At 57.2% G+C, this 24,378-nt stretch overlaps 1 protein-coding gene across 5 annotated transcripts; it reads left to right on the top strand.

Moving 5' to 3' along the window:
• Window positions 1-3,000: 3,000 nt before the first annotated feature.
• Window positions 3,001-23,334, top strand: RARG (retinoic acid receptor gamma). 5 transcript variants are annotated; one of them, XM_054719042.1, is made up of 9 exons: window positions 3,001-3,084; window positions 3,832-3,898; window positions 18,105-18,253; window positions 18,506-18,647; window positions 19,295-19,455; window positions 19,638-19,814; window positions 20,471-20,675; window positions 21,129-21,287; window positions 22,048-23,334. In XM_054719042.1, exons 3-9 carry the CDS (start codon window positions 18,137-18,139, stop codon window positions 22,245-22,247), a joined length of 1,161 nt encoding a protein of 386 aa, XP_054575017.1. In that variant the 5' UTR covers window positions 3,001-3,084; window positions 3,832-3,898; window positions 18,105-18,136; the 3' UTR covers window positions 22,248-23,334. The 5 variants fall into 5 exon arrangements, with proteins under 5 accessions (XP_054575017.1, XP_054575018.1, XP_008138961.1 ...); XM_054719043.1 differs by lacking the exon at window positions 3,001-3,084 and adding an exon at window positions 3,105-3,141; XM_008140739.3 differs by lacking the exon at window positions 3,001-3,084 and adding an exon at window positions 7,076-7,409 and having other exon boundaries at window positions 3,833-3,898.
• The last annotated feature ends 1,044 nt before the right edge of the window (window positions 23,335-24,378 follow it).

A 24,378-nucleotide genomic window follows, 5' to 3' on the forward strand; every position in this document is an offset into this window, starting at 1 on the left:
AGCCCCAGTGGCACTTCCATGCCTTAATGATGTCCTTGGGGGGTTGTAACAGAGCTCCCCCAACCTCCCGCAGACATCTACTAGCCACCTCTGAGCATGGCATAGGACATCCTCCCAGCACCATACTGGGCAGGGGAAAATTACCTGTTCAGTGTCCTGATGCTGCTAAGGAGGGGGTGAGGGTGAAAATTTGGGGTGGGGCAGTAATAGCAAAGGCAGGGCAGGTGGGACAGATGTCTGGATCCTTTCCTTCTTACCATCTCTCCTTCTGGTTTTTGGGATGAGGGGCAAAGGAAGCTGGTTCTAGGGCCCCCAAGATGCCATTTCTTTACATTGCCAGGGTGACCAAGTAGAGCCACCACAAACAGAACAAAGCCTAGAAATAAGGATGACCCAAGAGAAAGAGAAATAAGGGGAGCTCTCTCCCCCCGTTTCCAGAGTGGGCTGCCCTCTTCCCACTCCTCCTCCTGGAATCCCTGGATAGAAGACTGGCCCCATTGCAAGAGAGAAGAGTCTGAGCCCATCACAATGCCCTTCTTCCTTGTTCCCTAATCCTGTCTAGAGTTTTTGGTTTGACTTCCAAACCCCTACAGCCACCAGACAGATGGAAGTCTCTGGGTCCTGGGGAGGAACAGGGCGGAGTTGTGGCAATCCCGAGGGGGCGGGGTCATCAGAGGGCGGGGTCTTCTTGGGCATCGCCCGCCCCTGGCTGTGGTCCTTGGCTGGGGACCCAGGAGGCTGTCAGAAGGGTGGAGTCACAGTTACCAAGATGGACAAACACTCACCAGAGACAAGGACTGGGGCAGACTGACAAACCAGGACAAAGAGGAGAGTAAGGACATGGAATTCCAGACCTACTCTCTCTGTCCAGGCTACTCCAAGTAGTCAGTGTCCCGTTCTAGCTTCCCCGGCCCCATCTGCTGCCCCCACTGCACAACCTCAGAGCTGTTGGCCCTCTTAGAAGCAGAAGTGGAAGCGCTGAGAGAGGGGAGACCCAGCAGGGAGAGCGTCACAGGGTGGCGCCTGGTTCTGTGTCAGGATGCCAAGCCGGGGGCCCAGGAGGGAGTGGTGCCCTTGCCCAGTTCATGAGGACAGGAGACTCATTCACTGTAAACCAAGTACAGATGTGCCGGGAGGGGGCGGGGGAATCGGGGCCACATTCACAAACCACAGCTGGGACTGCCCTCTTCCCCCTAGCCACCACCCCCTGGGCTGGAGGGGTGAATTCTGCAGCCTGCAGCCTCCTGGCAAGATCCCAGCGGGACACCATCCCACCCCAGCCAGGATGCCTAGGTCCCTGACACCCACCCCTCCCACACTGCTAGGAGCTTCTCCCAGGGTAACCAAGCACAGTCAACAGCAGCCAGGCCACCTGGGGACGGGACCCTGGAGTACCTATTCCCAGCCCTTCCCACCTCTGGAGTGAAAGGGAGGGCCTTGTCTGCACCCCCATCGACGTATCCTGCTCTCCAGAGATAACCACAGTATGCCCCTTCTTGTCCTCTCCTTTTCATCTGCTCCGGGCTACAAAAGTGGCCTCTCCGGGAGGGAGGAAAGCTGGCCCCGAGGGTGGCAGCGAGGACAGAGCAGAGTAATTCCGGTACGGAAAATGTGACGTGACCAAGAGCCCATGTCCCCGGCGGTGGCCACTCCGGGGTTGTTGTTGGAAAGGTCCTTTGGGTGCATCTCTCCCGACTGGCCCAGCCCCTGCTACTGTTCTCCTTCTACCCTTTCTCACTCTCACCCTTAATCCTGTGGGAGTGCTTGGGGTTCACGCACAGAGATTGGGCTTCAGGTCCCCTCTTTTCTCTTGCTCTGTCTGTCCTCAGTAGAATGGACACGGATCCTCTGGGCTCCCTCTCACTCTAGAGTCTGTGGTGGTCATGATGAAGTCAGAGTGTCTCCATCAGACACTGACACTGACTCTGGGGGAGCAGGCGCGCGCGCGCGCGCGCGCGCGCACACACACACACACACACACACACACACACACACACACAATCAACCACGTTCGTTCGTGGCGCATCTACCAGGCAGGCAGGCGCTGGTTAAGGCAGACACACACGCCCTCTGCTTGGGCTTTCTCCCTCACACCCAGCCCCAGGCTCCTCCCACTCCCAGCACAGTTCCTCCTGCCTTCCTCCCCAGCCTCTCCCACTCCAGATCCAAGCCTAAAGGTGGGGATTGGCAGCCCCAACTCCCCGAGCTAACTGAAAGCAGGACGAGAGGGAGGAGGTCTTTGAGTCCAGGACTCGGCACTGTCCCCCATGCCCACTAATTAAATCTGTTTGCTCCTGGATCCAAAGGACCACTGGGGTAGGGGGGGAAGGAGAGGGCACTTTGGCCTGCAGGAGAAGGCTACGCACAGGGCAGAGGCTGGCATCTGCTCTGGCATACTCCTGCCCCATCACTCCACCCCTGGGCGCGCGGGGACACAGCTCCCACTGCCTACCCTGGGGAAGTACCAGAGACGGAATCACAGCCTGGCCGGAAAACTCAACCAGTCCCCCCAGATGGCAGGCAGGGGGAGAGTGCCAGAGAGAAAGGGTGGCATCATGGGCCCAGGACACTGATCTCTTCTGCCAGCCTTGCCCGGCCTCCTGGGGATGGCCCTGGAAGTTCAGCAAATGGGAGGGGCAGAGACCCAGGCGTCCGGGCCGCCTCGCCCAGCCCCCCTCCCACCCCCCCTCCGCCCCCCAGCCCCAGGGCACCGAGGAGGGAGTTGGGCAGGGGCAGGCGGCAGGGGAGGGAGGAGCGAGGGCGGGAGGGGGAGGAGGGAGCCAGGCTGGGAGGGAGGTGGGGGGGGTGGGGAGGGAGAAAAAGAAAGAAAATATTTTCCGTGTCCCCGCCTGCAGAGTCAGTGTGCGGTTTGGGAGAAAATGTGTCGGATATTTTGGGGCGGTCACGTGGGCGGGCGGGCTCCGAGAGGCCCCGGGACAGTCCCAGCCTAGAGCCGGTGCCCCCCCACCCCCAATGCCCCCCGTTACTGTGAGCCTCTGACGCTGCGACGCTCCAAACCCGCGACCGCCCGACGCCGGGACCTCGGGGCTCCGCGGCCTCCCTTCCTCCTCCCTTCCCTTCCAGGTGAGTCAGTCCGGGGAACGGGCTCGCCCGCGCAGGACGCCTGGCTCCTCCAGTGAGGTGGGCTGGGGGCGGGGGCGGGGGCGCCGAGAGGCGATGCGGGCTCCGTCCCTTCCAGGGCTGGTCAGGCTGTCAGGAGGGCTTGAGGGGGGCGTCCTGCCCCGACCTGGGGGTCAGCCCTGATGTGGGAAGGGAATGGGTGAGATTTGAGACGAGCTGGGGCTGGGCTGGGCTTTATCGCCCCTTCACCTCGGTGAGTAGCTGGGGGAGCCTTTGGGGAAGTCTTCAGCCGGGCTTCTAGCCTACTTTTGTGCTTGGAGCGGGAGGGAAGTCAGAGTTCAGGACCACTGCCTGCCCTCCCTAAGGCTTCCCTAGGGAGTCTGAGGGGTGGGTTTTGGGTCCAAGCTGGTCCAAGCTGCTCCTTCCCCAGTGGAATGGCACAGCTCGGACGGACATCAGCAGGGCAAGGGAAGGGTGGGTCCCCACCAGAATGGTCCTGGCACTCCGGGCCCAGGAGTTTGGAGACTGCAAGTGGAGGGGGTCTGTGAAGCTTCCTTGAATCAAAATTCAGGATTCCCTGCCTCATATCCCCAGCCAGAGGTGTGAGCCTTGGCTCCCTCCAGCTAAGGTGAGGGGCTTCTTGGGTATCTTCTTGAGGGGAGCCCAAAAGGAACAAAGGAAGCACTGGAAGACTGGGACGGGACGGGAGTCCTAGCGGGAGCCCCACTGACGCTGCCTCTCTGTCTTTAGCAGTTACAGCCCAGTCCCCTCCACCTGACCCAGTATGTAAGAGGGAATTTCTGCAGGTGGCCAGAGGGTAAGAATGTGCATGGTTGTATGTGTGTGGAGAAACAGGGGAGCCTGAGGAGAGGTCTATAGGGCGAGAAGCCGAGATGACTGTGCCCCTTCAGGGCCCGTGTCCAGGCAGTTGCAACCCCAGTCCTCAAGTCTGAGGCTCCAGCCTTCACTGTCACTGCTCAGATGCTGACTTGGGGTTGAGGACCACAGTCAGTGTCCCAATCCTTAAGGCAAAAAGAGGGAGGACAGGGGAGGGGGCAGAGGGTGGTGTGCTTGGAGCTTGGGTACCCCAATCAGGCACGCGCGCGCGCACACACACACACACACACACACACACACACACACACACAGTAGCTTACAGCTTGGTAGGCAGCACAGGGCACACACCCCCACCCGGCACACCCCCACCCCTGGCTCAGAAAGCCACCTAACTGGCACCTCCAGTTCCCCCCTCTGCCCCACCCTGTCCATGCCCTCCGTGCCCACACACATTCCACTGGCATTGCCTGCCTGCCTGCCTCCTGGGCACTGCCCCTCCCTCGGGCCAGTGGGGTGGAGGGAGGGCACCTGGGGATGAGAGGTGGAGACTCAAGGGTCTGGACTCCCCCAAGGGTGGCACAAAGCCAGGGGAACCCAGCCCACTGCTGCCTCCTGGGGAGCAGGCTGGGGGCCCAGGCGAGAGCAGAGGATGCCTGGGTTCTCCGCCCAGGCTGGGGATGGGGTCATGGAAAAAGGTGGTCGTGTTTATACAGAGGGGAGGGGGGCAGCGGGTGGAGAGCAGCCGACAAGAGCAGCTTTGTTCCAGGCTCTGGAGCCGGTAGGGCAGCAGGGAGACGCTCCCCCCCTCCATCCGGCAGCCCCCTTCATCCATGCCCTCCCCTCAACTCCACCTCAGCCCTAAGAGAAGCAGCTTTGTATAGGCCCCTTTCCCCTAGTCAGCCCCACCTCTGTCTGAGGTGGCACTTGGGGAGGAGAGAAGCGTTCTCCCCCTTCCACAGGTCCCCCAAAGAACCAAGCATCTGGGTCCCTAGTTTAGGATTTCCTTTTACTCATTGTACCACCTTCTTCCATTCCTTGGTCCCTTACTCCACCTCGGACCTAAGATCCTCCCCTGCCCTTCCCAGCCACGGCAGATCAACCAAGACTCAGCACTGGGATGAATCACTGTCCCCTTCTTGTCTTCACTCAACCCTCACGTCCCTTCTATGAGGCAAAATGGAGGGAAGGTCAGGTAGAGCCGGGCTGTTCTTCACTCCTCATAGCTTCATTCCTCAGGAAGGACCAGGAGTCAGAGGCATCTCTGGATGCCCCGCCCCTTCACTCATGCACACACACACACACACACACACACACACACACACACACTCACACACACACTCCTCCAGCCCCACCCTCAGGTCTCTGTTTACCATCTATAGGGAGAAGCAAACCGGGAGGCCTGGAGCACGGAGCGTGTCCATGTCCCCAAAGTCAGTCTGAGAGAAGAAGATGGGGGGTGGGGGGGCTCTAGTAGCTTCTCACCCTTGGCATTAGAGAGGTTAATCCATCTGGAATGTGGCCCAGCCTGTTGAGCTATGGCCCAGGGGCCTCAGGGGCCCCGGACTCCTGGTTCTACCTGGGCCTCACCAGGGATGAGGATTTCTGGGAATAGGGGAAGGAAGAAGAGAGGGGCCCTGGGGGCTCAAAGCTCAGCCTTGTAGAGCCTGGGAAGATACTGGGCTGAAGAGACTGAAACTGCTGGGGATATGGGCGGTGCCCAGTGAGGGGCAGGAGCTGCCCCATGCTTTGGGACTGAGTGAAGGGTGGTGGTGTTGGGGTCTGAGTTCCTGTAACCTTCCTGACAATTTGCCCGCAGGAGCTTGAAGGCTAAGGGAGATGAGAGATAGGAAACAAAGAAAGAATGTAAGAAAGAAAAGAGAGATAGTGACCTTAGAAGAAAAGAGATGCAGAAACATTCATCACCTCCCTCTGGGCCTGCCTGCCCTGTGGTTTCTGTGTTTCACTTTCTCTTGGTCCTTCTCCACCCTTTCCCACCTCAGTCCATTATGGTTCTGGCTGGTAGAGGAGGTCCCGGGGCTGGGGAGGCTTTCCTTCCTCAGCACCTAACTCCCTAGAGAGGTGGGTAGTTTGGTGGCTCCTGGGAAAGCCAATCTTTCCCTTGTCAGAGCATCAGGAGAGGAACTACCTGCCTGGCCTTCGGATTCCCATTTCCTCTCTCCCTTCTGCCCCTCCTGTGGTTTAAAATCTCAGGGAAGGGGGCTGGCTACATTGGAGGAGGAGAGGAGGCAGGGAGGGCTTTCATGACGCAGAGGGCTCAGAGGAGAGAGAGACAAGGCGATGGGGAAGCAAAGTAAGCTGAGAACAAGGCAAGGAACTCTCTGGCATCATACCTGGTCCACAGTGGGGCTTCCATCAACATCTGTGGATTGGAAGGAGAGGGTGCAGGAACGGTTAGGGAGTGAAGGATAATTGGGGACAGAGGAAGGATTGGGTGGGGAAACTGGAAGGGGGAGTATTGAGGAAGACAGAGAAGGAAATGCTGATTAAAAGAGAGGTATGAAGGAAAATAAGTTGCAAAGAGAAATAACATGAGACACATATAGCATTTAGTATATGCCCTATGTGAAACTGAGGTATAGAGAGAGTAAAGTAACGCATCCAAGGTCCCGCAGCTCAAGCTAGCAAGCCGGGGGGGTCAATTCCAGGTTGTCTGGCTCCAGAGAGGTATAGGGCCCCAAAGTTACAATAGAGTTGTGTGTTTTTTTTTTCTCCAGAATGGTAGAGAGTGAGTCTTGGCTGTACCACTTATAGCCATGTGAACTTAAGCCAGTCACTTAACCTCAGTTTTCTCATCTGTGAAATGGGAATCATAATTCCTCCTTCACAGGGTTGATGTGAGGGTTCAATTAAGTGTCTAGCCCAGTTGTGGTGCTTAATGGTCACTTCTCAGCCTAGGAGTCTTCTCTGCCAGGAGTCCTAAGACTCTCTCATTCACCTTGGAAACTCAATTTACCCTTCCCTGCAGAGTTTCTCTGAGCCTGCCTAAGCATCTGCCCTGCCTCCTCCATGGGACCTGAGACAGGACAGTACAAAACCTAGCAGAACAGAGGGGAGAGACTTCAACTGAGAGGGACATGGGCTTGGAACATCAGAGTGATCATTCTCTCATCCCTCCTTTTCTTCTCTTTCTCCCTAGGACTCTTGGAGACCCAGTGGGCAGGCCAGGAAGGGCGGCACGGAGCCTCCCAGGCCATTTAGGCAGTGGGCATGGGCGGGGGCTGTGGCTGAAGACCTCCCCCGCCCATTGCAGACCCCAGGGGATTCAGCCTCTCACATTGCAGCTGCCATGGCCACCAACAAGGAACGACTCTTTGCCGCTGGCGCCCTGGGGCCTGGATCTGGCTACCCTGGGGCTGGTTTCCCCTTTGCCTTCCCAGGGGCACTCAGGGGGTCTCCACCTTTTGAGATGCTGAGCCCTAGCTTCCGGGGCCTGGGCCAGCCTGACCTCCCCAAGGAGATGGCCTCTCTGTGTGAGTCTCATGGATACCGGGGATGAGGGAAAGTGGAAACAGAAGGACATTTGGAGGGTGGGTGATACAGAAAATTGGCATCCTAATTAGGAAGGCAGGCAGGGATAGGGGTTTGATCTAATGGAATAGCTGACAGGGGCGGCTCTGAGGGGGTTTGGATATGGAACAAATGGAAGTGTTTGCAAATGAGAGTCCTTCTGCCCAAACAGTATGGGAATGTAGCATGCCTAAATTTGGGGGGGGGTCTAACATTACCTCCTGAGAGAATCAACCAGCAGGGGAGAACAACAGCCAAGGGGGTTTCTGCTGAAGTTTGAAGCTACACCCAGCATGTAATGGGGGGTGTGGGGAGCCAGGCTGGGAAGGAGAGGAGTCTGGGACGGTAGTCAGCTGACCCTGTGATCAAGAGATGAAATTGTTCTCAATCAGGGAAGGCTGCAAAAAAGAGGAATGGACTCTGGTGCCCGAAGAGGCGTGGGGTCAGGGAACCCTCCTGTTGGTTCTGGAAAGGGTAGAAATAGTCACGAACCAGGTGCTTCTTCCCCAGAAGTGATCCAGGGTGGTGGGGGGTGCTCCAGAAGCACGTGGGTTCTGGACTCCTCCCCCCTCTAGGCCTGGCTTAGTGCCCACAGGCTGTGCAGATCCCTGCTTGTCCCTCAGGCTTGCCCTCTTTGGGGGTAAGCCTTTGAGTGCTGACAGCTGGAAAGCCTTCGGCCTCTCCTTTTCCCTCTGGATCCCCTCTCCTCCCGCTTGCTAGCTGTTCTTCCTGACCAGGTCATGATAGGAGTGGGTGCCCATAAGCTGCCCAGGAGGGATGCTGAACGTGGTGGGTGAAAGGGTCAGCGTGTGTGCTGCTGAGAAGGCCTCACCTGGAAAGAAGGGGAGGTGATGGAAGGAGAGACAGGGAGAGGAGCAGTTCCAGAGAGACAGGAATAGAGACAAGAGGAAAAGACAAAAAGATAAAGACATCCTTTATAGCTCCGCAGGCTTGGGAAGAGAGAGAGAGACGGGAGAGAAGGGGCTGTGCCTTCAGGAGGGGCAACTGGAGGGTTGTGTGTATGTGTAAAGGGGTGACTAGACAGGGCTGGCAGCTCTACTGGAAAGAGTGTGCTCATCTGGAGAAGGTGTGTGTGTGTGTGTGTGTGTGTGTGTGTGTGTGTGTGTGAAGACCATATGTAGTTGTGTGTGCACAGCATGTCCCTCCGACTCTGCTTAGATACAGAATTCCAATGTGTGCAACAAAGAGTCAGTGTGAGGAGTGAGGCGGGATTTAATAGGGCTGCTGACGGTGTGTCTGGTGTTTGGTGAGGCCCGCTGGTGGTAAGTCTGCAGTCCAACAGGGGTTATTTGGGTGGTGTGCAGGTGAATAAGAGAGCACAAAGCTCCCCTTTTTGAAAACCTCAGCTGGGCTTCCTCTACCTCATTTACAGCCCATGAATCTGTCCCAGGGCCTGGGGAGGTGGGAAGGAACCACCCTTCCCACATGAATGTACTTCTTATAGAGAACCATATAGCTCAGTCCCTTGGGATTTGATTTTCCCAGGTTCTGGGAGAGGCAACTAAAGAAGCAGGAATAAGGAGGGAGAGGAGAAATAGGTTGGTAGTGGGGAGAGTGCTGAGTGTCATAGCCAGTCCCCAGTGAAGTTCTCCTTGTGCCCCTGTGACCTGGATACATTGAGATCAAGGTCAAGGTTCAAAGTGAGGCCAAGGTAGGGGAAAGAGTCACACTGGGCTCTCTCCCCAAAGGCTGCCCTAAGGAGGGGGACTGAAAGGAGAAATCCAAGGGAGGAGCCAGAACCAGGGCAGGTAGCTGGGGAGGGTGTGGCTGGCAGCAGGGGACAGGCCTGGGCAGAGAGGCAGTGGTGGGGTGGGGAGGAGGTGAAAGTTTGGGTTCAGACAGCTTGCATGGGAGTGGAGCAGGCAGCACGGAGAGTAAATGAGAGGGTGGCAGAGGGGAGGGGATTCTGGAATCTGGGAGATCTCCCACCGTGGGAGATCAGCCGAAGTGTGAAAGAGTGTGGTCTGTCATTTCTCTGACCCTTCGTCCATCCGTCCCTTTTTGGCTGGGGCCATCTAATGGAGAGGGGTTAGAGGCCAAAGTCTGATGCCAAAGTCACACTCATTTGAGCTGGTGTCTTTCTCCTCACTCTCTGCCTGTTAGTCTACGGGAGGAAGGGTCGTCCATGAAGGAGTCTGGAACTTCTCCCTGGGGCTCCTAGATCCTATGCTGAGTCCCTAACACCGTACAGGCATCTTGTTGATGGGGGAAGTCTTGTCCCACCTCTTGGGGCTCTCCAGGGGCCTGAGTGGGTGGGGCAGCACCTGAGAACCCTGTGGTGCAGGAGGAGCGAGGGGAGGGGAGCGTGTGCTGCCAAGGCAAGCACAGGCCTGTGCGCATGGGAAAGCAGAGGTGGGTGTGCTTGCTCACAAATGTGCACGAAACCCCGGTGTCTGTGTCCCCACTGGTGTGCTGTATGTTTGCTTTATCAAGACTGCAGGGAACAGAGTGTGACAGGAGGGAAGGGAAGCTGTGCCTTCTTCCTCCTCTTGGGGTGATACCTGTGGTTCTGAAGACCTAGCCCTGTTTGTCCTTTGAATTTGGTGACAGTGTCCCTGGGGCAAGGAGCTTACTGTACCACAGTAAGTTACGTGGAGAAACTGAGGGCAGGCTGGCACAGGAAGTGATAGAGTTCTACTTCAAATAAACTGAAAAAGAGACGCATAGACCTAAGCAAGATGAGAGAGAACTACACAGGCCAGAAGGCACAGGCAGAGAGAGAACCCAGACACTGGGAGTGGCAAGGAGAATAAGCAGGCGGGTAAGGGTGGCAAGCAGGAGGCAGGGAGGCCTCCTCCAGGAAAAAAACCCCAGCCGACTGCCTCCTTCCCCTCCCCTCCCAGTCTCTCCTGCTCGGGCTCGGGCTCCAGCTCCAGCTCCAGGCCGACACAAACGGGGCTTTGATTGCAACAGGAAACCTCTCTGGCGGGGGGAGCTGGGCAAGCCGCTGCTGGGGCCTAGGCTGCACCCCCCTCTCCTGGCCCCCTACCCAGTCCCAGCCCCCATCCTGCCAGCGCTCCTCACATCCCTGCTTCGGGCTGCGTCCCTCATTCACACCTCCATCGCCTTTTAGTTGGGACTCCTAAATTAGGACTTACCCTTGGGGCTGGGACTTCTTTGCTTTGAGATGCCACCTCTTCAGTTCTTTTTGAGGAAAGGTTTTGGAAGAAAAGGCGAATTTAGCACGGGGAATTTAGAACCAGTTATCTTCAAGCCCCATCCAGAAGGTGGCAGGAGCGGGGAAAGGAGGGGCGCATAAGGAATTAGCTGTCCCTCCCTCCACAGTCCCTCGTTGGCTAAACTCATACTTGCCAGAGTGGTAGAGGCTCTGAGGGGTGACCGTGCAAGACTCTGAGGGCTAATGGCCTGGTTAGTGGGGGAGGGGTGCCCTTCTCCTTGCCTCTGGGGCCTTGCCTTTGTGGGGCTCTAGCTGGGAGGAGTGCGCCACTGTGGTGGTGGGGATCATAGGGGAGGGGGTGAGTCAGGCAGCAGCCCCCCTTATACTCCCACCAGGCTGGTGGAGAACATCTGTTTCCCATGAAATGCTAGAAGGCTAATGGGTCTAATTGCTGCAATAAGGGCTGGGGAGACTTTGGGGAAAAGAGGGGGCACTAGATTCCCCCATGCTCTTACCTTCTCTTCAAGGCCATACTAAGACTATCTAGAATGGGGGGTTGGGGTTGATGGGAAGGGTGGGTCTGACACCCTAATGCCTTGGTCCCTTAAAAGACCCCCTCTCCCTGCAATGCCTGGGAAGTACACACGGATGGGGTGATGAGGAGTGGGGTGCATCTGGTGAAGAGCAAGAGGGGCTATTCAGGACTCATGACTTCCTGGAGCCCTCCCCCCACTCCTCCTGTGCCCCACTCTCACCCTCCTCCCTGTGGCCTGGCCACTTCTGGTTCTAATTACCAACCAGGCAGGCCTGACTTAATTGGGACCTTTCAGATTTTGGAGGGGGAAGGGTGGGTGGGTGGTTGGGTGGGGACTGACAGCCTGGAGTTGGACTAATCAGGGCTCTTTTCCCTTGTTTTTGAGGTATTCTTCATTTTGCACTTAATTGTTTTTGTTTTTGCCACTGGCCAGATTCTGGTTCAGAAATCGATCACTCTCTTTTTTAGTTTTCGGTGCGGGGATGGCTGGATTAGAAATGGGGTGGGTATTTAGGGTTGGGGGCAAGTATAGGGAGCTCACGTTGGGTTGGAAAGAGTCCTGCAAGCCTCTTCATCCCTGCTTCAAGCCCCCAGTCAGCCCTGCCACCTAGCGCCCCCCATCCGCAATCCAGGCCCTCCTTCCCGGCCCTGCCCCCTACCCTCAGTCCCGCAGCCTCTCGGCCCCTCCTCCGCGCCGGTCTTCCCTCGCCTCTCTGGTACCCCTTCCTGCTCTTTATTCTTACCAACTGGCGCCCCACGCCTGCAGCACCCCAGTGCGCCCCCCACCCAGCACAACAGATTCTTAGAAAAGTGCGCCCCGCCCAGGCCCAACCACAGCCGCCAGGCGGGGAATGGGTCGGGTCAGGCGCCGCTCCCGCTTCCCCGGCGCTCCCCGTGTGAGCGGCGCTGACAGAGCCGGCTGGGCCGGCCCGCCGGCTGGCCGGGCGGGCGGCGGGCGGGGCGCGAAGGAGGGGGCGGTTTCCGGGAGTCGCCGCGGCTGGCGCTGTCCCGGGGCCAGGGCTCCCATTCGGCCTGTCCGGGAGAGGGCAAACTCTTGACGTGGCCAAGTCCCCGCCTCCTCACCCTCTGCTCTGCCGGGCGAGGGCGCTCAGTGCCCGGCAGGGGCAACCGAGGGAACGGGGAGGCGGCCCTTGGAGAGCCGAAGAGCATTAAGTGTGGCACTGAGGGGAGCGGGGGCGGTTATTGCCAATGGCGGGGATAGCTAATGGCTAGGAGAACGGTTAATGACCAGACTCGTAGTTACTGCCAAGAGTGGCACTTGGCATTTTGGGGCAGTTGGCTCACGAGAAACTCCGAGGGAGGGGGGCTTGGTACTCAGGAGGGCCCTTTCGTCTGAGGCGCGGCTGGCGCTGTAGGAACAGTTCGGGGTAGTTTTGTGCTCCAAAAGTGAAGTTAGGGTCGAGGACGAGGCATTGAGAGAGGCAGTGGAGGCGCTTAAGGAGTGTCCCGTCGCGGGATGGGGTTTCGGGGACTTGGAGGAAGGACAGCCCAGGCTAGGAGGGGTAGACTCCAGGCTGCGTTGGAGGGGGCGGGGGATTCCGCTGCGGCGCAGGCGACTGCCTGGGCGGGGTGGGGCGGGGCCGGGTCAGGAGGAGGTGAGCGCGCCCGGCCACCCGCCCCGAGGGGGGTTCCCGGAGAGTTCACGGCGGGAGCGCGCTCCGGCCCTTCGACCGGGGGCGGGGAGGAGGGGAAGGAAGGAGGCGGCCGCGCAAGCTGAGCCGCAGGAATGTACTGTTGGGCCGTGCAGCGCGCGCGCGCGCGCGCAGGAGAGGGAGGAGCCAGGCCTGGGAACCAGGGGGTGGAGGTAGTGCAGGTCCCCGGGCTCCGGAGAATTGCCGGGCGCCGGGAACCTCCCTGTTCCCGATTTCCCAGTCATTCTTGACACTCCTGCCTGTATTGACTTGTGTGAAAACGGGAGTGTTGGGGGAGGGGGGAAACTCGAAAGGAACTGCGTACGCTTGGTTCCTCCACTCCTTCCCCCACCCACGACCAGGGCACGCGCCTAAATGCAAAGGCGTGCAAAGCCTCCCTGTGTAGCGAATGCTTGCAAGCCAGGTGTGCTTGCACAGACGTGTGTGCAACTATGATCTTATGTGCCGGCAGATATGAATGTGCACTATTGCATATTTGCAAATCGTGGTGCCTGCCAAGATAAATGCATGCACAGCTGTATGTCTAAGCAAGCGAGGGCGCCGCGGTGCGAGTGTGTTTGTTATATGTGTGTGCGCTCCACTCTCAGTTCTGCTCATCTTAGTGCCCGGCCCCCTTCGCTCTCCAAGCCCCACCTCCCACCCCTCCAGGCTTCGCTTTTACAAAAGGTCTCCCCAGTGCTAGCCGCCCGGACGCTCAGAGTGAGCCGGACCGCTGCTCTAGCGGCAGCCTCGGCTTTGCGCCCCGCCCAGTCCCTTTCCCCAGCTGGGGATCCCCCTCCTCCCCGCCCACCCCATACCCCCCATGCAGCCCGGCGCCCTATGCTAGCCCTCCCCCTCCCCCCCTCCAGGAGCTGGGCGCCGCTGGGGGAGGAGGGGGAATCGGCTGCGAGTCCTTGGTGTTCCTATCACCCAGCTTCCCTCCAAGCCGGGTCGCGATGTACGACTGCCTGGAAACATTTGCCCCGGGTCCGCGACGGCTGTACGGGGCTGTCGGGCCCGGGGCCGGCTTGCTGCGCAGAGCCACGGGCAGCTCCTGTTTCGCCGGACTCGAGTCTTTTGCCTGGCCGCAACCCGCCAGTCTGCAATGTAGGTACCCGAGCCCGGGGGTTGGGGGTGGGGTGCAGGAGAGGGAGCGGCTTACTCTTTCCATGTGTAAAAGGTGGAACTGGGGTGCAAGCGGAGACTCTGAGACGGGTGGGTGTGCAGGAAAGAGAGGTACTGGCCCTTTAAACGTGGGGGCCTCAGCGACTCCTTTGGGTGTGTGCTGTAGTATTTGAATGTGCGTGGTTTTTATGGTGGGTGTTTAGCTAGGACCTGTGGTTGATGTCACTCCAGAGTTCCCGGGGATAGGTAGTTTGTGCCCGCAGGTCCGTGGCTCTGGAGGGATATGGCACTCAGGACCGTGGGTAGTGTTTGTAAAGTCCATGTGGGAAGTTGGGAGTGTAAAAAAAAAATAATTTGCAGAGCGTGTGAATCTCCAAAGCGTGCAGCTCCTTGCCTACGCGGTGTGGGTGAAAGAGTCTCCACGCAGCGTCGCCCTCCGACAGCGTTGGCAGGTCCGCATGGCCCTATCTGGGGATGTTTGTGGCGTGAGACCGGGAGGGCGTGTGCCATGGCGTGGCTGCGAGGGCGGCTTTGGAAAGTGCTGTGTTCGAGTGTGCATCCTGTGTGTTCTCGGTGCAGGGTGGAAGGGGTGGTGCACACAACCAGGCGAGGGCAGGCTGGGCTCTGGCGCTCCCCTCCCCCATTTTAAAAAGACATGTTTGGAAATGTGTGTAGGGTTGTATGCAGAGAGATGATTTTTTTCCTTTGGCTCCAACACACACAACTTCAGTAGGAAGCGAAAAGTTTAAAGCAAAGTCTGTGTATGGGGGTGGGGGCTGGACGGGAGGTGGCAAAGGCCGAGGTGGAGGGGGGGGTGGCGTACGACTATTGGGTCCCCAAATACCCATTTTCCTTCTCTGTGAAATGGGAGATGCCAGGCCTGGGGCCCTGGAACCCCCTTCCAGAGCGGTAATAAAAAGCTGGGGACTGAGAGGCAGTAAAAATGAAGTCCAGATGAGAGGCGGCTTTGAAGCCTGGGCCCAAGTGCCTGGCGGGGGTGGGGTGTGGGGAGGAGCCGGGAGGGGAGCCTGGAACCCCCTCCCCCCCAAATTTACCAGGGGCTGGGACCGCGCTCGTAGCCGGGTGCGGACGCTGGGGGACGAGGCTTTGGGGCACGCTGGGAAGGGGCGGTCGGCGGGCGCTGGGGGAGTGCGCCTGCGGGGTCACCGAGCCCCCGCCAACACGCCTCGCTCCTTGGCACTCCGCAGCGCTGTTTACGAGTTCGGCTTTTTTTTTTTTTTTTTTTTGTCTTTTGGTTTCAGGGCAGAGCTGCTCAGATTTAACAACCAGGAGACTGGAAGAGGGAGGTGGCAAACAGGAGACTGTACTTTGGGGTGGGGAGGGGCAAGAATGAAAAGTGTGGCATTTAAAGGGCGCGGAGAAAGCATGAAACTATTGCTTTGCACCAAATCCTTGTGACTTCTTATCCTCTTGTTGCCCTATAGGAGGCAGATTTGGGATATGTTGGGAGGGGTGTTGAGGTTGAGAAAATCTCCTAGGAAGGGTTTTTGTGGAGGCTGGGCAGGAACCCCGGTTTTTTTTTTTTTTTTTTTTTTCAGGCCCACGGAGGCCCCTTACATTTGGCTGGCAGTATGTTTTTGCATTTCAATTTGGACCAATAATTTTGGCCTCTAGGATCTTGGTGGGCTTCATGCCTGCTCCATACGCTTTCAGAGAGAAAGTCATTTAGACCTGGATGTCTAAACCAGGGGAGGAGAGAGGTCCTTTGAGGGGAGGGCCGGGTGGCTTGTTTGTGCATGTTTGGCAGCTTCCAGGTCCTGGTGCTGCGTTGGCAGGCCTGGGTGTTTGTCTGGTAGCAGAGCTTCTCCCTTGCAAATGTGAAGCGGAGCACGGGGAGCTGTGTGTCCGCTTTATGACTTGTACGTCCACCTCCACAGGGTAGCTGGAGCCAGTGTGCCCTAATGCCGCCTGTGTTCTGTGCCAGGGTCCAGTCGGGGTGTAGGAGCCCATTGGTAATATGCCTGCTTCAGTGCCCCGTGTGTTGTTGAAGTGTGAGTGTGTGTGTGTGTGTGTGTGTGTGTGTGTGCGCGCGCGTGCGTCTCCAAGGAGGTATGTGGCAGATTCTGAGTTCGGGCTTCTCAGCCCTGGGCCTCGCAGCTGGGAGCGTTTACAGCCGGTTATAAAGAGTTTGTTTGAAGCTCCGCTCAGCCTGGCCAGGAATTTCCTCAATTTCAGCAATTTGGGCTTTAAAAGGAGAAAAACCCAGAGCCCACCCCCCTCCTCCCCAGCAGGGGCCCCAGCCTAGCCCAGGAGCTGAGTCCCGATGGTGGGGGCTCAGCCCCGGCTGGGTAGGGGATCTGAGCAGAGTTGACCCAATTCACTTTCCTGTGCTCTTCACCCACGTTAGGTTTTAGGGGGTGTTCTGTGCCAGAGGGGTGCCGAAAAGGGTTGACAGTGCCACATGGACAGGAAAAGCTGCCCCTGGGTGTCTCCCTGTAGCCCCCAGTCTTATAATTGGCTGGCACTGCCCCGTGCCAGTCTGACCACACCCAGGCCCTTTCACAAGAGAGGAAATGAGGCAGCGCTCTGTGGGCTGGGAGGGTGTCAGCAGTCAGCACCGCTCCACACAGTGGCCTGTGGCAGTGCCGGTACCCACAGAGGACAACAGAGGGGTCCTGACCGGCATTCCAGCCCATCCCACATCTCTCAGCCCAACCTCTCCTGGAGTCTCCCGCCCCCCAATCTGAATAGACTCCAATCGTCCTTTTTTCCTCCCCTCCTCTCTCTCCTTTTTCTTTGGGGACTCTCCCTCCAGCAGGATTCTTATGTTAATTGAGTGTCTGTGTGTTGGGGGGCGGAAGGGCTTCCCTCCTGTGGGGTGGGTGGAGCTACCCAGACCAGCATCCTGGGCATTCCTTTTGCCCTTCTGGGGCATGGGGTGGACATCTGACCAGGTGGGCTGCATCGGGTTAGAAGAAGGAAGATGTTCATGAGGTGGGTGCATGGGATACTCCTGAGGGAGGGTCTTAGGATTTTCTGGCATCGTTTGAGCCCTCCCGCGTTGGGCAACAAGTCCTACAGGTTGAATAACTTATAGATTTTCCCAGTCTCTGAATATCAACCACACACCCAAAATAAAGGTTTACTTAGCAGCCTGCTGAACAGAGGGTGTGCTCCCCACACACTCTGTGTGGTGTGGGCTGAGACCCCTTTTGCGCTGCGATTGGGCATTCGTGGGGAAGTTTAGGAGTGAAAACATAGGCTCAGAGAGGATCCAGATATAGCTCCCCTCCCCCATCAGCCCTGTTTACCCAGTGTCACCTGACTTCTCTAGTTTGCTACATTCCCAGCAGCTTCTAGACCTGAGAATCTAAGCAAATACCTCAGTCTCTCCTTCCAGCCCCTGACTCTCAGCCAGGCCACTCAGAGCTTGTCCGAAGCCCCGAGAGCCCTGGCTGCACCGTCCTGGCAGCGCGGCGCTGGGCTAGTCACTCCCCTCGGCTGGCCTCAGTTCCCTCAGGTGTAAAATAAGGTTACTGCGCAGCCTCTAACCTACTTCCCTGAAACCGGGGTCCCATTTGCTCCACTGTCTCAGTGGTTTCTGGTGAAAAAGACATTGGCCATTATTTGGTGGGCAGTATGAAGAGGGAAAAGCTTGAGGATTATCTACCTTGTCCTACTTGAAAGGAAATTAAGTCCTCTTCTACCTGCCGAGTATCCTAACAGGTCATTTAGCCAGGTGCTGCTGTGGGTGACTTGTAATTGCCTCTCACCCCCAGATCTGTTGCCTGGTGAGAAGGAGGATGGTGAGAGGTAGATTACCTGAGAAGCATCAATTGATGTGACAGGGAGTGACTGAAGAGTTCAGAGCCATGGGCCATAACCCCTCCACCTACCCACTTTATAGCTAGGGAAACAGAGGCCCATAGAAGCTAACTTCCAGAATGGCCTTGGCCTGGAATTTAGAGAATTGAACAGTGTTATGGGAGTCTCTGGCTGGCATTATTGTCGGGGGGGAGATGGCCAGATTGGGGGAGGTGCAGTAGTAGTGGTTCTTTGGGGTTTCTGGAAGTGTTTACTATGGGGCTGTACACAGTTGTTGGGACTTCACATCACTGTGGTGGTGGTGGTGTTGTCTCTGCTGGGCAGGGGAAGGTGGAGTGGGTATGTGTGCATGATGAGGATACCTGGAGTCTGAGGGGTTCTCTCCCAATCCTCATATACTCCTCCCCCCCCCTCCCCCCAGCGGTGGAGACGCAGAGCACTAGCTCTGAGGAGATGGTGCCCAGCTCACCCTCGCCCCCTCCACCTCCTCGGGTCTACAAGCCATGCTTCGTGTGCAATGACAAGTCCTCTGGCTACCACTATGGGGTCAGCTCTTGTGAAGGCTGCAAGGTGTGTACGCGGTGGGGGCGTTGCGGGGGGGGGGGAACGCATTGGGCGGACACATTACCTGGTGAGATCAGAGACCAGGGACCAGAGCAGAGGGGTGACACACTGTGTGTGAGTGGGCATCCCTCGGGTGCGAGGGGGCTGCTTTGCACGGAGGAGGTAAATAGATTGGGTCAGGCCTGGGGGAACCTACAAGGCCTATGAGAGGCTGGTGCTCCCAGCATCCTGCTTCACATTCCCTACCCCCAACTCCAGGGCTTCTTCCGACGCAGCATCCAGAAGAACATGGTGTACACATGTCACCGAGACAAAAACTGTATCATCAACAAGGTGACCCGGAATCGCTGCCAGTACTGTCGGCTACAGAAGTGCTTTGAAGTGGGCATGTCCAAGGAAGGTAGGCCCCTAGCCCTGGCCGGGGCAGGAGCACTGCTAACCTAGCCTGTGTTTGCTGCGCTCTTCCTACTTCCCGGACATCTGAGATCCAGCTTGCCCTGGGGTGTTGCCTCCTTCCTAGCCAGTTCTGTTTGATTAGCAGCATTCACCCAGGAAGCCCTGCCCATCCTCCCCTCTCAGAGCTTAATTAACCCTTGAGTAAATGGGGGCTGTCATCTCACATTCTCCTGTTACATGGAGGGGTGAGGGGGGTTTGCCAGTCCCCTTCCCTGCTCCTAGGACTGAGCCTGAGGTGGATCTGGGGTGCCCCCCCCCCTGCGCCATTGTGCTGCCAAGGCTATAAGTGGATATCCTGCCGCCTGCATATCCTGCCCCCCCACCTCAGCTCCTGCAGGGTGACAGGAAGGGCAGGATGGAGCTGAATGGCCTGGGGAGGGAGCAGGGGCTGTAGGCCCTGGGTGGGGCTGGGGAGAGCCAGCCTGGAAATGGGAGCTAATGTAGGAGCCAGGGTACCCGAGGCACTGACTAGGGTCCCAGGGTGAATAGATGTTCACGATAAGGATGGAGCACATTAAATTGGGGTGTAAGGGGATATCCAGAGGGAGGTTCTGAGGGTCCTGACCCTCTCTTTGCACCTCTACCCCCAAGCTGTGCGGAATGACCGGAACAAGAAAAAGAAAGAGGTGAAGGAAGAAGGCTCGCTTGACAGCTATGAGCTGAGCCCCCAATTAGAAGAGCTCATCACCAAGGTCAGCAAAGCCCATCAGGAGACCTTCCCTTCACTCTGCCAGCTGGGAAAATACACCACGGTGAGAAGTGGGCAGGGCACTGTTCGCTTTGGGGCATGGGGAGGGGTGTGTTGGAGGCCATGGTCTGGTGCTGAGGACATGGAAGGCATCAGAATGCAGAGGGGAGAGCTGGAGGTATTGGCAGAAAGAACACAGCTTGCAGGGCAGGTCTTAGCTTGCATTCTCACCTGCCCTCCCTGTAGAACTCCAGTGCAGACCACCGGGTGCAGCTGGATCTGGGACTGTGGGACAAGTTCAGTGAGCTGGCCACCAAGTGCATCATCAAGATTGTGGAGTTTGCCAAGCGGCTGCCCGGCTTTACAGGGCTCAGCATTGCTGACCAGATTACTCTGCTCAAGGCCGCCTGCCTGGACATCCTGGTAAGTTATAACCCTACGGCCTGTCTTCCACCACAGCCTGACCCTCACATGAGACCGAGGAGTTGGTCCACACAAAGGTTTTTATTATTTCTCCTTCCTTCATCCAATCTGGGATTCCCCAAATCTCTATTTTTTGTTGTTGTTGTTAATCCTCATGTGAGGATATATTTTCCATTGATTTTTAGAGAGAGTGGGAGTGGGGGGGAGAGAGAATGAACATGGATGTGTGAGAGACACATTGATTGGGTTGCCTCCCTCATACGCCCTGACTGGGACGGGATCAAACCTGCAATCCAGGTACATGTCCTTGACTGGGAATTGAACCATTAACCCTTCGGTTCGTGGGCTGACTCTACTGAGATCCCGGGGACCCCCAGATCTCCTCTCAACACCACCCTTTTTATCTTAACTCCTGTCCCTAAGACTGATCCTAGACTTCTGGATGCCCTCTCCCTCCTTTTGACTTCTCCCCCCTCCCCAAGCTTCAGATCCTACACACCTCTCTGCCTTCCCCCACAGGCCTGCTTCAGATTGCCCTCATTTTGGACCTAACCACCTCACTTTCCATGTGCACCTCATTCCCTCTTTGCCCTACGCCCACATGTGCCCCTCTCCAGAGAGAGCGTTAACCGCCCCCCGCCCTCGCCCACCTCTAGATGCTTCGGATCTGCACAAGGTACACCCCGGAGCAGGACACCATGACCTTCTCTGACGGGCTGACCCTGAACCGGACTCAGATGCACAACGCTGGCTTTGGACCCCTCACTGACCTCGTCTTTGCCTTTGCTGGGCAGCTCCTGCCACTGGAGATGGATGACACAGAGACCGGGCTGCTCAGTGCCATCTGCCTCATCTGCGGAGGTGTGGGGGCGCCCCCTGGTGTTTTTTTTTGGGTTCCTTTCCCACCACACATCATACCTGATCTCTCACCAGGCTGGAAACCTTGGTCTGTACCCTTGGGATTGTTGTATTTGGCCTCATCCACAGACTTCTTAGAGCCAGTGCCAGCTTCCTGAGCCTGGACATAGGACAAAAAGGGCAGAGCTAGGGGGAGCTGGAGAGACCCCAGATACTGGTGCTGAGAGAGGGGTCTGGGCAGGAGTGATTTATCAGAGCAAGCCTCTTACTAAAGGGGAGGAGGTACAGAGCCTGGAGCAGGCGAGATGGCCTGGATGGGGCTTAGGGATAATAGGCAAAGGGCTGATGGGACAAAATGTGAGGCCCGGAGGCCCATAAGGCAGGCCAATTGAGGATCAGCCACTGGTTGCTATCCTCCCCAACCTCTTCCATTCTGCACTGTGCTTGTCCTCATAGACCGCATGGACCTGGAGGAACCTGAAAAAGTGGACAAGCTACAGGAGCCACTGCTGGAAGCCCTGAGGCTCTATGCCCGGCGGCGGCGGCCCAGCCAGCCCTACATGTTCCCAAGGATGCTCATGAAAATCACTGACCTCCGGGGCATCAGCACCAAGGGTTAGTCATAAGTGAGCCTCCCCTCTCTTCCCAGAGGTGCTGGTCTTCCAGGTCAGTCGGGTGGACAAATAGAGACAAGAACTGAGTAGGTGAGAACCAGGGCCTACAGTGGAATCTAGGTCTGCCACATGCTGGCGGGGGAGACTTGGGGCAAATTCCTTTACTTTGTGTGCCTTGTTCTCCTGTTTGTAAACTGGACTAACTTACACCTGCCTCATACGTTACTGTGAGGTCTAAGTGAGTTAACACACAACAGGCTTCGAGCCGTGCTGAATGGAAAGTTCCGTTCCTCAGTGGCAGTAGCCCCATGGCTACACTTACTATACTGGATGGAGCAGATGTTCCATCATCGCTGTAAGTTCTGTCGGACAGTGCTGGTTTAGAAGGATGCCTGGCAGATAGTAAGCGTTTGCTAAATAATAAGCCTTATTATAAGTTATTAAAAACAGGCGTAGGAATAACTGGTGAGCTGTGGACGTTGGAGGGTGGGGTTCCTGGGGAATGGGGCTGGAAGTTGGGCACGGTATGATCTTTGAGAAGACAGCCTAAAAGAATAGGATGAATGGGCAACAGCCTGGCAGAGAAAACAGGCAGAGACTCCAGGCAGAGGAGTGGCCCCCCAGAGCCCTAAATTAGGGAGAGGGTGAGAGGGCAGGCCTGTGCTGGGTGCCCCCAGAGGGGAGTCATAGGATACTTAAGAAAGGTGGCCTCAAGGGGCATGTGCCATTGTCCCCTGAAACTCTTTGCCCCTCCATTGCAGGAGCAGAAAGGGCCATTACCCTGAAGATGGAGATTCCAGGCCCGATGCCTCCCCTGATTCGAGAGATGCTGGAGAACCCTGAAATGTTTGAGGACGACTCCTCGCAGACCGGTCCCCACCCCAAGGCCTCTAGCAAGGATGAGGTTCCAGGGGGCCAGGGCAAAGGGGGCCGGAGCCCTCAGCCTGACCAGGGCCCCTGACTTCCCCTGCCATGGGGGTTGGGGCTCCAGGCAGCAGACTGACCATCTCCCAGACACCACCAGTGACTGGGGGAGGACCTGCTCTGCCCTCTCCCCACGCCTTCCAATGAGCTCCTTGTTTTTGCCAAAGTTTCCAGGGGGGTACCTTTGTGTTCATTCCCTTCCTGCTCTAACGGGCTCCCTTTCCAGTCTTGGGAGCCTGCCCTGCTCCCTCCAGGAGAGAGGGCAGAGGGGTGAGCCTGGGTTTGGACTCTAAATCTCAACACTGCCCTAGGACGCCAGGGTCCCAATCTCCCCAGGGCAGGAGGAAGACCCTGCCATTCCACAGTCCCTTCCTCTGCCCGGTGCTTAGGCCTCTGGGAGCAAACAGGAACACTAGAGACCAAAAGAGGGGTGTAGGGGGAGGGCTGAGCCCACCCTCTTGCCCTTGCCCTTGCCCTTGGTGCCTAATGCTGCGTAAATGCACCCACTGGGTGCATGCTACCCTCTATGCCCCATCCTCGTGTCAGGCCCTGCATTTCTGTGGGGGTCCAGAGGGTGAAAGCTACAGATGCAGGCCCATTCTGCACCTCTTTGCTTGGGCCCAGAGTTTACCTTTGTGCCCTCTGTTATAAGCCCCTCCCCAGTCCTGTCATGTGCCTTGGGCTCTCCCTGCCCCCCATCTCAGCCATGGGGCAGGGACCCTCCTACACTACAGAGGGGCCAGGGGACCCCTCTGCCCCTAGTGCCTTCCTCCCTGACCCCCAGAGCAGCTTGGCCCAGGGAGAGGGGGGGTGGGTGCTGCTTAGCTGATCCTGCCCTGACCCAGAGGAAGCCTCTATTTATTTATTAGCTTTTGTTTACACCCTGGAATTGACCCCTTCCTCTAGGGGTCTTGGGAGGGGGAGCCCAGGGCCCCTGTGACTCTTCCCTTCTTCCTCCAATCCCCAGTTTGTATTTAGCTGCCAAATAAGATTCCCACTGGCTCCCCTTTTTCCTGGGGGGTCAGGGTGCTGTCCCTTCCCCTCTGTTTACATCTCCCCTCCACCCCGCTGTATCGCATATTGCTGAGTTTTCTATTTTTGCAAAATAAAGTGATAGAAACTCATGAGATGTGGCTCCCTTGAGGAGGTGTCGGTGGGGGAAAGGACCAGCTGACCTGAAGGGGGATTGGGTGAAGAGGGAGAGCTCCTAATCTAGTGGATTTTGCGGCTTTCTCAGGGGAACCACGGAAATAGAAGGTAATGTGCCTGGAAGGGAGGGGAGGGGAAGAAAGGCAGCCTTCAGGGCCCACCCTGAGTTTCTGGGCCTCCCACAACCACCCGGGTGGATTCTCAGATCAGACCGTATGGACCTCTGGGAAGGCAGGAATGGGCCTCAAAGGTCTTTAAGCTGGCCCCACCCATGGTTATATACACTGAGTGGCCAGATTATTATGATCTCTGAATGCATAATAATCTGGCCACTCAGTGTATATGTGTATCTCTGCTCTTCTCTGGGGAGGGGGTTCATTGACGTTTCATTTGGTTCTCATGAGGGTCTCTGGCCCCAGAAGAAAAGACCCACAGCCTATATCTAAGTTAAGTGTTTGTTTATACCAACCCCTCACTCCATGAGCTCTCCCACCCTTTATGACCACTCTCAAGAGTCACTCTCTCTATCCCTTCTGACCCCATTCTTCACCCCATGGCCCCCACTCAGCTTCCATGACCTCACTGCTATCTTCGGTCCTAATCTCTCTCCTTGCCCCTATCTGCCCCACTGCCTTCGGCCTCTACCACTGCACCCCTGTGCTCCCTCAGCATCACCTCTCTGCACCCCATGGTCCACCTTCTTCCCTGGGACAGTAGTGCCTTGCCTACCTTGTTCCTGGCTTTCTTCACCAGTGACCTGTGCATATGGAGAGAGGGTGAGGATATGGGAACAGGGGAAGAGAGAATGCTGGGGAAAAGCAGAAGAAGAAAGTGAAAGCAGCTCTAGAGGAAACCACAGGGCCTATGGGGGTAGGAGAGGTTGTTGCCATGGTAACCTCTGGTTGTGGGGGAAGGGTAAAAGGTCCCATAGTCTGAGGCGTGTTGAAACCCACCCAAAGAAGGAGCCCCTTCTCCCCAGTTGCTTCTCCCAGCAGCTACACTCCTACAATCCATCTGCC

Source organism: Eptesicus fuscus, chromosome 7, assembly GCF_027574615.1.
Source record: "Eptesicus fuscus isolate TK198812 chromosome 7, DD_ASM_mEF_20220401, whole genome shotgun sequence".
Lineage (NCBI taxonomy): Eukaryota > Metazoa > Chordata > Mammalia > Chiroptera > Vespertilionidae > Eptesicus > Eptesicus fuscus.

What these genes read in the sequence shown, in the direction of transcription:
- RARG (XM_008140739.3), top strand. Translation starts at nt 7,226, where the DNA reads ATGGCCACCAACAAGGAACGACTCTTTGCCGCTGGCGCCCTGGGGCCT. An exon ending in GCTCTTGTGAAGGCTGCAAG is followed by an intron (nt 18,254 to 18,505) that starts GTGTGTACGCGG and finishes CCCCAACTCCAG; the next exon opens with GGCTTCTTCCGACGCAGCAT. An exon ending in AGCTGGGAAAATACACCACG is followed by an intron (nt 19,456 to 19,637) that starts GTGAGAAGTGGG and finishes CCCTCCCTGTAG; the next exon opens with AACTCCAGTGCAGACCACCG.